The 13766-nt window shown below is 45.4% G+C and overlaps 1 protein-coding gene across 6 annotated transcripts in view; it reads right to left on the bottom strand.

Annotated features, from left to right (window-relative positions):
• Nucleotides 1-367: 367 nt before the first annotated feature.
• The window catches only part of LOC309451619 (PH and SEC7 domain-containing protein 3-like), a 112821-nt gene continuing 99422 nt past the window's right edge, over nt 368-13766 (bottom strand). For all 6 annotated transcript variants that reach the window (XM_082075494.1, XM_082075496.1, XM_082075495.1 and 3 more), the window contains one exon: nt 368-9267. In XM_082075494.1, coding sequence (XP_081931620.1) covers nt 9055-9267 — 213 coding nt within the window. In that variant the 3' untranslated portion in view covers nt 368-9054. The remainder of the gene's footprint in view (nt 9268-13766) is intronic.

Raw genomic sequence — 13766 nt, 5'->3', positions numbered from 1 at the left:
ACCAGTTATATGAGGCAGAATAAGGGAGGGCATCCTCTGGTACCTGTAGAAAAGAGGGACAAATTCTGCTTCAGGAAAGCATCTCTGTGTAAGCAAGTATACGTCTGAGTCCTTATGGACCTCAGCAGCACATGGAAACATCTCCCATTCAACTTATATCTGCACAGCTCTGACTGACCACTGAAGAGTACGCTTTTCTGGCCATGCATGTTCCCAGGGACAAAACGGGGTGCCCTGGTGGCAGGACAGCCTCAAACCTGAGATGACGACTGCCCCAAGAGTCAGAGCAGCAAGTTTCACGCTGCTGGAAAAGATGTAGTGATTACCTCAATGCTGCTTCACAGCAGACAAAGAAGTTACCACAAAGTAGTGAGACTGGGACTGTCTCTAGTGTGTTGCACGAAAAACACTCCAGTGATCCAGTGATGAGAATAAACTGAGTTCAACATTATCAGAAATAAGGTTTCTGTACTTGGCAAAGGGGATAGGAGGCCACCCAGAGGAAAGTTCTTGCAAGGACTGCTGTCAGGCCCTGTAAGGTTAGGTTTGCACATAAGAGATGCAAAGGCTATGTGTATACACACATGCAAAATGTTTTTCTGCTCTACCACTACCAAGAGTTACTCTTCCTGTGTGGGTACCACACAACAAAAACTGAAAATTCAGTCCCCTTTCTTGGCCTAAGGGGAAAAAACACTGCAACAACTCAGGTGGAGGGCCAATGACACTTCCTGACTGTGACTCCAAGTGTGATAGTGCTTACCCACATCTTTGCACTGCATCACCATGGGATGCAGGTAACCCAAGAGAGATCAGCACCTGAAAAAGGATTGCAGGATTACAGATCACCCAAGCAAGGTGATGGGGATGTCCCTCTTCATTTCTTCTTGAGCTGCAGTCCACTTGTGTCTCAGTCCTGCAAGACACAATCACTCTGGCCACAGTCCAGTGAAGTACAAAGGCATGGCCTCACTGAGGTTGCTCAAGTGCTTCAAGGTAAGTCCATGATAAGACTTTTATGATTCCAGGTAAGAATCCCACCCTCAGGCTTTGCTCTCCCTTCCCAGGAATAATGCAGATAATGCTAATGTTGACCTGACTCAAGAACAATAGGAAAACCCGTTGGGTTTCCTTAGGTATTTTTACTTAGACCAGCAACTTGTCAAAAGGTTCTTTAAACCTCCCAAGGGAAACCTCTGGGAGGCATTCAAGGTGCCCAGGAGATATGTCAGCCCTGCTGCTCCTCTCTTCCCTGCTAAGAGCTAGACATTCTTCTGTAAATCTGTACAGTTACAGAAAGAAACCCTCACTACTGCCATACGACTGTACCGCAGGAGACATCACAGGCACCTGTCCTGCTTGGACACTTCTGGACATGATGTCCCCTTGCTGAATTTTCACAGAGGGAGGTCAACATTTTCAGAAGTGAAGCTGTGTATTAGATCCACAGAGTGTGATTTTTCAGAAGTCAGCATAGATGTTCCTAGTGCAGGCATCGTCTGACATCAATAGGGGGAGAGTTAGCCCAGTGTTAAGCTAGCAGAAAATCCTATTGAGTAATCCTTGCTTAAACTTCCAAATATATGCCTCTGCTTATGACATGCAGGACAACAGGAAGCCCCTGGTGGACAACACATGGAGATCCAGGCAGTTCAAGGGATACATACCCTAAATCTGTAAAAGCTCTGATGACTGTTTAACCTAATTTGAGAACAACTAAAATAACAAGCATCCTAACAAAGTTTGCAGCTGCTGATGTGCTTTAACCAAAATAAGCCTCAGAAAAGAACAGCAGGCTTTGGAGTGCTGACAACGGAAGGCATACTGTACCTATGAAATACATACATACATCTATAGGCATCACTTAAACATGTTCACCAAGTAATGTAAGCCTCAGATTGTTCCTCACACAAAGAATAGTCATTTAAAAGTTTTCAAACTGCCAAAAAACTGTTCTTTTAGCAAAGTTATAATCCCAGCCTCCAGTTGTCACGAATATGCACAAACTAAAAATCCCCACACAACCCAGCCCTGTTCTCATCCTACAGTCATTCAGAATTTTACAGCACTGAGCATGAGGTTTTCATAAGTGTGTGATTTAAGACTTTTATCACCAATAGAGTTTGTCCTGTGCCATGACACAGACTGGATGTCATTGATCTTCCTTCTCCCAGCAAGAGGCTCAGGGAAGTCAGAGGATTTTACATCAAACAAGTCTCCATGGCAACTTCACTAGCTGATCTGTAGTTGCACTAGGATATTCATTTGGCCCAAGGTGAAGCAGAAACCTTGCCTGCTTGGACAAAAAGTATCTTCTTGTGCTGGTCTCATCTAGGTGAGTTACACACAGGACCACTAATATAGAGTGGCCACTAATTACAATGGATTATGTCAAAGAAAAATCATGCCCTTGCAGTTTGTAGTACTTTTAATCCTCGCATTGCTAAGCGATGTACTTTTTCTTGGTCCATATATACCTCTGGCCTGTACCGCAGCTGATTCCTGGCACAGATTAAACAGCAGATACCACAAGAGATGCCTCATTGTTTAAACATTTATAATTTTTACAGAGTAGTTCATTGTTCAAAGGGGAGGACAGAGAATGCTTTGGGCTGGCCTAAATTTGCTCCTTTTGACCACCAAAGCAAAGTCAGGTAAATAGTGTGGCCTTTGGGAAAGCAGTTGCTTTGCTTTTGCTAAGGGAAGTGCTCTAATAAATAATCAAAATACAGCCTTGACGCAGCTAACAAAATGGACAAGCCCTCCTCTCAGGCAGGGCTGAGCTTGTCTCCTTTCACTGTTCAACTGGATGTTGCCAGCTGGAGAGCAGATACTCCCAGATGGCACCTGGACACATTTCCCTGGGACCTCTCCTCCTTGCTCTTATTTGAACCAGGCTCCTGACAATTGGACTTTGGTGCTGCTGGAAGAGGGTGCTGCTGTCACAATGGAGAAAAGCAGCAGGTGATAGGGACAGTTCTTCAAGCAGCACAGTGCAGCTGGAAAAAGAAGCCAACATTTCTAATTAACCCCAGCACTGAGGGCAATGCTTGAGCACACAGTCCCCAGCAGGTGACCAGCCATGGAGGGTGGCACTGGCTTTCTGACTATCTTTGTACAATACTGTTATCCTGTGCACTGGTGCTCAGCTTAGTTGAGACCATTTCTCTGGAGGCTGACAAAGCCTCTTCTTGCTGGAGCAAATGTTCAGGTCCCACACAGTGAAGCTCCAGGTGAAGCAGCTCACTATACTACACCTATGTTGCTGGGAGAGCTCTGGGAGTGAGGAGAGGCCAGGCATACTGCTTCTACATGCACTAAAAATATCCTCTAAAAAGCACAAGCTGGAGACCAGCTCTTTCAAATAAGTTTCTGAGACAGCTGCTTCGGTTTTCCTTTCTAGGCAGACCACATATTGGATGCTGGGAACACACACTGGGGAGCTCTGGTCGTGCTCTGGGGAGAAGTGTAGACTTCATAACTGCTCTCTCAGAGCAGATGTTACGTCCCAGAGCCTGGGGAGAGATCAATACTGGGGGAAGTTTAAACAAGCAGCAAGCTGAGATTGCTTGAGATAAGGTGTGTATACTGCCTTAGCCTCTGCAAAAGCAGACGGTGTCTCTGACAACCTGGATAGCATCTCTCAGTGCTTGAAGGACACTGGTTGAAAACGGTTTGTTTGTTTGTTTGTTTGGTTTTTTAACACAGCTCCCTAAAGGGCTGCAAAACATATGACCTGATTTGGAAAGTACCCAATTCCTTGCAAAACAGCATTTCAAAGTTTCCCCACAGCATGGGTTGCCTATGTGACTTATAGAAAGGAGATTAGGAATGTCACAAGTGTCTGGTCCGAGTGTGGGAAGGAGGGACCTTGCATCCCTGCAGCATAACGCTGGATGATCACAGTAGTCTGAAATTCCATCTCACACCTCCCAGCTATAATTGTGGCTGGAAACACAGGCTATCAACAAGCAGGATGAAAAAGCTGTTCACAGGGTTATCCATTCAATGTAGCACTGCTTCAGAGCAAGTTTTCTCAAGGCAAGATGGGACAGTCAAATTCTCTGGATTTCTGCAAGCATGGAAGGAAAAGAGACCTGTTACACAGAAGCAGCCAAGGTGCTAAGATGACAGACAGGAGCAGCTTAACAGAAAAGGAAGAGGAGCTGTCAGACTAACCGCGATAAGGCCAAAATTGATTTAGTGATGGAGAATGCAGACACAGTAAGTGGCACACCATCTGCAGAGAAAAGCCTTCACCACTTTCAAGAAGAACATTGCCATGCAATGTTTCCAGAAACCCAGTGATAACCCTGCCACCTTTGACTTTTTCCACTGACACATCCTCCTTACTAAAGGGGCTGCTCTAATCAAGCAAGAACCTCACGCCCTCACAAGAGAAAAGCAAAAATATTGGCTGTTTCAAGCCAGAATAACAACCAGCCTTGTTATTGGAAGGCACTGGAGATGTGAAAAGTCACCTAACAATTCTGGTCTCCAAAGATCTGCTAGTCCAAACTCCTGCTCAAAGCAGGGCTTCACTGAGCACCACTCTCCAGGGCAGCCCCCAGACATGGACAGACCAGGCCATGGGAGCAGGCAGGATCAGAGGGAAAGCACTTAAAGGATGAGCTGTTACAAGCCCATTTATAAGTGGCTGGCTACGGATGAAAAACTGTCTGAGTCGACTTTGCAGCTGAACAGGATTCCTCACTAGCTCCACCGCATTAATCACTCTGTTGGCTGACTTATCTCTCTACATCAATTAAAGACACAACATAAATACTGGATTTAAAAGCTGTAGTCATGTTCACTGGTCCATGCGTGATCTATCTGCAAGATGCACACAAACACACAGCCGGCCCAGAGAGTCTCTTTTGCAGACGCTGCCAAACAAAAACCATCTCAGCCAGACCCCTGCATCCTGCTGACTCATGAAGCAGAGTGTGGTTTTGTCTTTGGGAGAGTATCTCACCTCCTCTGGTTGCTGAGTGGGTAGAGGGGAAGGCAATTTTGTCCTTCTGCCTTGCCTCTCTGATGTCAGGTGCAGACCCAGTGAGGTCCTCTCCTGCCTCCTCCCTTAGCCAGAGAGGAGCTGGTCCAGCCCCTGCACAGTGAACAATTACCAGGACCTCAAAGCAGGATAGGTCCCTCCAGGACCTCTGTCTGCATCTTGAGAGAGAGGATGTGAGGACCCACTGGCCACAATCTGCTCCCTTCCACGCATCACTCCTCTCAACAGGCAGGCAGAGGCTTTGCCTGAGCAACAGCTGCACATTGCAGCAGGGAGGATCAAAAGGAAGGATGAGACCTCCCTGCATCACTGATGCAAAGGCTGGCTTGCACACACACACACACACGCTCGTGGTGCTCTGCCAGTAACTCCTGCCTGCACTGAGCACCCTCAGAAAGTGGCAGGCTGCTACGCTGACACTGTGTTCAGGTAAGCCCCAGAGGAGGGCTGGAAACCAGCAGAGTATCCTTACATATAGCAACAGGAGCTCCTGAGTTGCTGAGGTCAAGCACTGATCTCTGCTAAAGGCAAACATTTCAGCAAAGAAAGGCAGGGTACCAGGTACCATGCAAAGCTATCTGGCTAGACTCTCAGTGGTGCCACCCAGGAAGATACACCACTGAGATCTCCTGAGAACACGCCTGCACCCTTTACAACAGCATCACGGAAAAAAAAAAAAAAAAAAAAAGCAAATTACAGTACTGCTTAGCAAATATCCTATTCCAAAGGACGTCCAGGAGCCTTACTCATTCAACAACAGGACCACCTTTTTCTCTCAGCCTCCAAAATGTGCATGTTCATTTGGATGCCTGAGATGCCTACAATTTGCAAAGCAACAGAGCAAAATGGCATTATTTAAAAATTGAGCAGAACCTGACAAAATCTCAGTAACCTAAGCTGCACGCCTCAGCAGTCTCACCAAAAGTGCTCCAAGCTCAACAAATGTTTAATGAGTAAAAAATGCAGTGAAAAACTGCATTTGCCAAGCCCAGATGAATCTTAAAAAAATATACCCTAATCCATTTAGAAATATACATGGAAATAGAAAAAAATAATGAAAAATGAAAAAAAATTCTCAGTGTTGCACTTGACTTTTTGACTTTCCCTGTTGCTTCAAATCATCTCCTTTTCAATGACTTTGAGAAGGAATTATCCAGATTCTGTGTCAAAGCTGGGAAATGCATTTTACAGGAATAATTTTTTTCTGAGCTCAGCAATTCAACTGCAGTCTACAGCAACCAGATTATTTTAAAAGCTGGGGAAAAAAAAAAAACAAGTTAAATGTCACTTCTTTGCCTTTTTAAAGCACTGCACTCCATAATCACAAGAGGTTTGCTGGGTATGTTCCAGTCTGCCTTAAAAAACCTCATCTAGACAACCCCGCCCTCGCAGCCAAGCAGGGCCCATTTACAAATCTGCACATTTTTTCTGTTTCTGCTGCATGCTTCCTAATGCTGTTATCGAAGACAAGCCAAGTTTTCTCCTCAGATGTGCATTTAGCATTCCCCAAAAGAATTTATGAGTCTCTCTCTTCTGCTTGTTTGTTTTAAACCACCAGAACATGATGAACAGCTGCAGGGATCTTTCGGCTTTGTTTCTCCTCCATGAGTTGTTGATTTGCCACACTTGATTAACTCAAACAATCCCTCCCAATGAGCACTATCACACACCTGCCTACATTGAGCCTCCTAACACAGCACGCTGCACCACATTGCTTTTGCTCCAGCAGCAGAAGGCATCTCTCTTCTTCAGGAAGAGGGCTGAACATTTGCTCCACTGTAGTAAGCGCGCACAGCTTCTAAAGCCCAGTGCTTGGGAAATGCTGACAGCGTTTATTCAGGACTCTGCAGTTTTCAGCAACATTGTCAGGGCTAGGGGCCAACCTCCTGACATAGCACAGGGTGCCCACAATCAGTGGCAGATGCCAGATGTGTGAGCATCACAACATCACACATGGAAAAAGTCCCATCTGGTGTTGCTGCTGGACTGCAACTGCAAGGGTCTATTTGCTCCAACACCGCTCAGCATCTTGAAGGGTAATATCTTTGTTAAAGCCAAGGGTGCGCATAACACTGGCAAAGCTGTCACACAGTGGTCCTCGGTGAGGAAGTCAAATCATGAAGCGCCTGTTAAGGTCCTTCTCTCTTTGACTGCTCCCTGTCCTGCCCACTGAACTGGCAGTTCAATAAGCTAAATTAATTGACCTGGACCCTTCGGTAAGTCTGGCAGAGCACAAAGCTACTCAGGTGGTAATTTTTTTGATGTGTGGCCCTTTGACTACTTGGGCTGGAAAAACCAGCACATTTCTAAACAGTCCTTGCATTGATCTTGAAGTTTCTTTATGCATTAAGAATTACATCCACCAGAAAGCCTGCCCTGTGCCAGGCACAACAAAAATAACAGCAACAAATGATTTTTCAACTGGCCATCAACGTTACCTCCCAATGTGCTCTGCAGAAAAGACCAGTTTTAGTTGTACTACTGCACACAGGTGAAGGGCAAGGCAAAAAGGGCGAGACCTGTCCAAGCTCACCTGGCAGGGCAGTATGAACCCTGAGATTAAAACCCAGGGTGTCAAGTTAACAGATGAGGCAGTGCTCTCTGCAGAGCCTCAATTCTGCCCAGGTGAGAGGGTTTGAGAAGCACGAAAATTATTTCGACATCATGTCTCTACTCCCTGTGCCTGAAGACTGTTTGCCACGCCGAGGGTCCGTGGCACAAACAGGGGGCTTTCAGGTATGGAAAGCACTACCCACAATGGCCTCCCTGTCCTGCACTGCCCCTCTGAAAGCCTGGTAGGGCATGCAGGAGCTGCAAGGTGGGCTGGTTCCCTGTGGAGGAAGTGTAGTATCTGCAAAAGCTGAGGCTGCCTCGTGCTAGCCTCCAGGCATTGAGTATCCAGGACTGCATACAAACCCTGGCCCACAGTGAGGACTTGTTTGTCCCCTTCTCTGATCTGCACCAGCCTCTTCCACCTATATGTGTGCTAAAGCAGGAAAATTGAGAGCTCTGGAGAATCCCTTTCTGAAGACAAAAGGCAAAATACTTTGTCACTATCAGAGAAATTGCGAACACCTATTTGCGCATACCAACAAGGAAACTCCTGGAAGGGGGAGCATCAGGGCACAATATAGCATAAGGCTCTATATAGCAGCTAGGTGAGAACATATAGTTAAAAACTACAGAGAGGCCCTTTGTCTTTAAAATACAGTGCTAATGGCTGACATCTACGGTAGCCTCCTCTGCAAATAAATTTAAAGCCCAGGCAGGCATTCCAACTGGATAATCCCTAATCTCCCTGACTGCAGAGACAGCACAGGTTCGGATACTCCCCAGCCTGCTACCTCAAGAGAAGACTCTTTGCTTCGAAGAAAACAAACAAATTATTCCAATGCTGTCATCCCAGCATTGCCAGAGGTTTCCAGGTTTCATGCCTTCACGCTCGTGGGTCCAGGGTAAATGCAATAACAATAAAGCAACAGTGACTATTTACTGTAGCACCCGCTGCTAAGTACCAGTGGCAACATGCCCTGCATTGTCAGGAAACCAGTGTTCCGAGCACCCTAGGCTCTAGCCAGCCTTCTGCAGCTGCCCGTTTGCACACAGCTTCTTTCACAGCTACCACTTGCATTCACAGCACAGCAGCATTTGTCCAGTTACTTTTCCCACCCACCACGTAAATAAAGTGACAAGTGACTCGAGAGATGAAAGCCACATGCTGATGGGAGGAGATAAATGGGGAAGAGAGAGAATATACATCACAGCACTCTAGCCCTCCCCCACCTCCTTTAGAAACAGAACAACACAAAAAGTTCCAATGCTTCAATTGCTAAATGATAAATTAACAAAGCAAAGCAAAGCAGGAGCAAAGACATCTCCCACAATCTGCACAGAAACAGCAAAATATACAATAGAAAATGTCACTAACACCCCATTCAGGCAGATGCACTTATTTTTTGTGAATGACAGGTTATTAAATGAAAAAATTCTGACCACCGGTACTTTGCTGCATGGCTGTTCCCCTAGTTGTCATATCCGCCCTAAGTGACCTTCTGCTTAATGCTGGGTGTCTCTGGCCTGTAGTCCTTCCTCTCCGAGACATTGCGTTTCACCTTGGCACTAACTGGAGACTCCTGATTCAATGAGGGACTTGAGTGGGATTTCTTCAGTCCTGGCGTGTCATTCTCTCCTCCGCTCAGCAGCTCCTTCACCCCTTCTTTCAGGAGGCCAACATAAATCTCATAGCGATTTTTCTGGGAAATGAAAAGAAAGGCCTGAATCAGTCTAGAAGAAATTCTGCAGCAGCACTTGAGAGACTCTCTGGGTAACTTAATGGTTTCTGCTGGCTTTGAAAGCTAGAAGCCTAATATGGATGTGAACAATGGTGCCTGATGTAGACATGAACAATGGTGGCTAATGTAAATTACACTGCACAAAAAGGATTTCAGGCAGGCTGAGCTCCGGGGTGCTGTGCAATTAGAGATATTCAGTTCTGTAGCACACAAATCCTGGGGCTCTGCTGCACGGCAGCTCCCAGCTAGTTGGAGAGCATAGAGATCTCCGAGCAAGAACACCAAGCGAGAGCTTTCTGCCCTTGGTCACACCAAGTCAGTCATATTCTGTGCTCAGACATATTGAGGTGTTACGTGCCCCATGCTTGCATGGAGATAAAGTGCAGCAAACTAAGGAACAACAAAAAAGCTGCTCTGGTTGGTGAGAAGCTCTCCCCTGTGACCCTCCACTCCCGCCAGCAGGTCCTGCTTTCCTTGCTTCATGCCATAAAGGGTAGACCAAAGTAGGGTTTTATTAAGCTCAGACTGTACCAGCTTGGCCACCACTGAGCCCATGAGAGGATGCCCTGCAAGGCCAGACCTTAAGAAAAAGGAACAGAGCTAGGACAGCAGCACAGCACATTCCCCTGACAGGGACACTCATGGTGCATGATGAAGGTTGCTCTCTGTCCAGACACTTGTACTTTTCAAGTGGAAAAAGTTCACTTTACTGCACCCGCTTGTTCTGTTCCTTTCCTGCAGAGGAGCTTTCCTTCTTGAACAGGAAAATTTTGCTCTGTGTGCCACAGTAACATCTTCATGCACAGAACATCTTGGTAATGAAGAAAATAAGGGTACATTCCCAGAAGATCCCCGCAGGACCTCAAAATGGAAGCTGGGGTAGGAGGGCATGAAAACAGAGCAACCCATCTCCCAGGATTTGTTTAATAACCTGCTCCTGACATATACACTAAAGACAGGGTGCAGGCATTGTAAGTAAGGTGATCTTAGTGGGCTGGGTCCCAGGGAAGGAGTATGTAAACACCGGTACTGACTGTTAATTTATATTTAAAAGTGGCAAAACAGCTGACAAACCATTATGTTCCTGACAGAGGAGAAAGTGTTTGAGAAAAGATCTTTCCATTTATAATAAAATAATAAAATTCTGGTAATAACATTTATTTGAGGCCAGAGAGTGAAAAGGCTCGGTTACTGCTTTGAAGTGTGGAATAAAAAGGGAAAAAACCCTGAGAGAATGTGACTAGGTTTCCAAAGAGTCCTTTGTATAAACAAAACCTCACAGAGGACCATAAAAGAAAGCAGCTAAAAATCAAATAAAAAAGCATTCTTATCAATTCCATAACCCAAACTTCAGCTCCACAACATAAGAGGCAAATACATGAAACAGGTAAGATGTATCATTCAATAAAAAAGGAAATGGAGAAACAGCTAGCAGAACCCTGACAGTAATGCACTGGGCCAATGAATGATTCATCATACATCGAATGGGACAGCTCTGCAAAAGAGAAGGCAATCCAGTGCTCTAAGCCTGGCATCAGCGTAATATTCACAAAGGGAGAGAGGGATTTTACTGCCATATGGACTTCCGCATTTCATTGGTCCAGTAACCACGATCACAGTCACAAGACCTGACAATCAGAATGGAAATAATGGAAATCCATGACCAGTTCCTGCCCTGCAGGTCTGCCAATGGCCATTTTGCCAGAGAGCTTGTGGGCTTGTGATTTCTATTGTAATTAAGCAATGCATTTGGAAGTCTCTGTTTCAATTTCAACTGCAACGAACTTCTCTTTTGGTGATTTGGATCACAGAATCACAGAATGTTAGGTATTGGAGGGGACCTCAAAAGATCATCTAGTACAATCCCCCTGCCGGAGCAGGCATTAAAGCTGGTGGAAATTTTTCCTTAAAATAAATTAATCTGGAAAACTCTGTCAAGAAAGTAAAAACACAAAAGCTAAAACCATTCAAAAGCTTCTGCAATGTTACCTCTGAAAACTGAATGCACATAATAAAGACAACATGTGGTAGCCACCCATCACATTTCTGGCTTCATCTTTCATGTGACAGCACTCAAAAGATCTTTCTCAAACCATAAATTTGCTGCAATGAGCAAATATCTCTGGAGCAGTACTTCCTCAGACAGCAAGCAAAGGGAAATGTTCCTTCCTTGGTGTCCACAAGCTAAGACACTAGCAAGAAGAAATGCTCCTGGCTGCATCCCTGAACAAGGAACAGTAACATCCTAGTTCATCTCCCCTCAGAAGAAAACACCATCTCACTTGTCTCTCATCAGGAACAAAATGAAGAGAACAGGGGTGGGTGAACAAAAAGAAACGACAAGGGCCTACAGAAAAGCAACCTGACTTTTTTCTTCCTAATGGGACTATGCTGCTTCCTTTGGGACTCACAGGTCCTTTTGGTGTGCTTGTGGAGATGGCCCTTCGTACACAGATGCAAGGCCTGGTCTGCAGTCTCAGCCTGATGAGCCCAGTACAAAATACTGACTTACCTGCCTCTTGCCCTTTTGCTTTGACCCCATGCAGCAAAGTCTGTCACCAACTCCTGTCTGGCCCTGACAGGACTTTGTTCTGAAAGGAAGGTGAAGAAACCCCCAAACCGGGGGAAAGTTTCCATTCAAGGTTTTCATATAGCTCACCTTTTATTTTTTTCTTTAAGTGCCTATTGATAGTTCAACACGCCCTGCAAAATGTGTGCCAAGTGTGAAGGTAACATGACATTGCACAGCAGCACTTTGAGTCACCATCTCTTGCACACAACTGAAGCTGGTGCCACCACTTGCCTGCCTAGACATTCCTGCAGAGCTGACCACACATCTGAACTGCATAGCTCAATTGCTGTTCAAGGCTCTCACTAGGGAAAAAGACATCTTTTGTTTCCTGGGCTATACTGGTTCTGCCCAGTATAGCAGAGGTATTGATGAATGTTTTTCTAAAGACCATTATGATAAATTTGACAAAAGCCACAAAAAAACCCATAGTAATTTCCTTCCCCATCCATCTTTCTAAAATCTTCTAACACTACAGCCTACATTTCACAGTAACTAATCATGTTTCTAGAAGTGACAGAAAATAAACTTTTTGTCAAGGACCCAAAGCCAAGAAACTCTTTGCTCTCCCAAGTTGCCCAAGACACCCTATGCAGTCAAAGTGTGTGGCTAGCTCTGCACATCCAAGTTTTGTGTTCAAAACTGGTATTGTGCCACTGATCACAACCCCTTGATCTCGATTGTTCAGCCAGTTTCCAGAACACCTTACTGTTGATTTCCTGGTCCATACTTTATCAGCCTGTCTACAAGGACATTAGAGGAGACAATGTCAAAAACCTTCTTAAAGTCAAGAACAAACAACATCCACAGATCTCCCCTCATCTATCACAACAGACACCTCTTTGTAAAAGGCTACCGTGTTGGTCAGGCATTATTTCCCCTTTATAAAGCCATGCTGATTACTCACCATCACCTCTTGCTTTAATGTGTTTGGAAGTGATTTCTAACAGAATTTGCTCCATCACTTTCCCATGGAAGGAGAGGCAGCTGACCAGCTTGTAGCTCCCTGGACCTTCCTCCTTGCCTTTCCTGAAGTCAGGAATTATGTTTGCTGTCCACCAGTCCTCAGGGACCTCTCCTGATCACATGGTGATCACAGACTTTTCAAAGGTATTTGATCAATCCAGCCCCCGCAGCACTCATGGATGCATCCCATCAGATCCCATGGATTTGCATATGTCCAGTTTAAATATTCCCTAACTTTATTATCCTTCAGCAACGGTAAGTTTTTCTTGCTCCAGATCTTCCCACTGAACTCACGTATTTATGACTGCTGAAGGTTCATCTTATCAGTAGAGAGCCAAAGAAGTCATTGAGTACCCTGGTTTTCCCTGTTTGTGACTAGGTCCCCTGCCCCATTATGGGCCTAAACTAGGTCAAACGTTTTCCCCAGCTGTCCTGCTGTTAACATACCTGTAGAAACCTTTATTTTTGCCCATCACGTCTTTTGCCAGATTCAACTCCACATGGGCTTTGGCTTTCCTAAATGCAATTCTACATGCTTGGACAGTATCTCTATTCCTCCTGTGTCACCTGCCACTGCTTCCACCTCTTGCTCACTTCCTTTTTATGGCAGAGTTTTACCAGGAACAACTTGTTCACCCACGAAGGCCTTCAGCCATCTTTGCTTGGTTTCTTCCTTGTCAATATGAACCATTCCTGAGCTTAAAGGAGGTGATTCTTGAGAAGTGACAAGCTCTCCCAAAGCCCTCGTCCCCCAAGGCCTGGGATTCTCCTAAGCAGTTCCCTGAACAAGCCAAAGTCAGCTCTCTTGAAGTTCAGGATTATGATCCTATTTTTAGTTTGACCCCTCCTTTCCGATCATGAAGTCCGACATCTTGTGGTCACTGCTGCCATGGTTGCCACTGACGTCCATATCCCAAACTAGTTC

The sequence above is a fragment of the Streptopelia decaocto genome, assembly GCF_964273445.1.
Source record: "Streptopelia decaocto genome assembly, chromosome: Z".
Taxonomy (NCBI): domain Eukaryota; kingdom Metazoa; phylum Chordata; class Aves; order Columbiformes; family Columbidae; genus Streptopelia; species Streptopelia decaocto.
The sequence above is the reverse complement of the archived record's forward strand: the minus strand, read 5'-3'. Positions and strand labels throughout refer to the sequence as shown.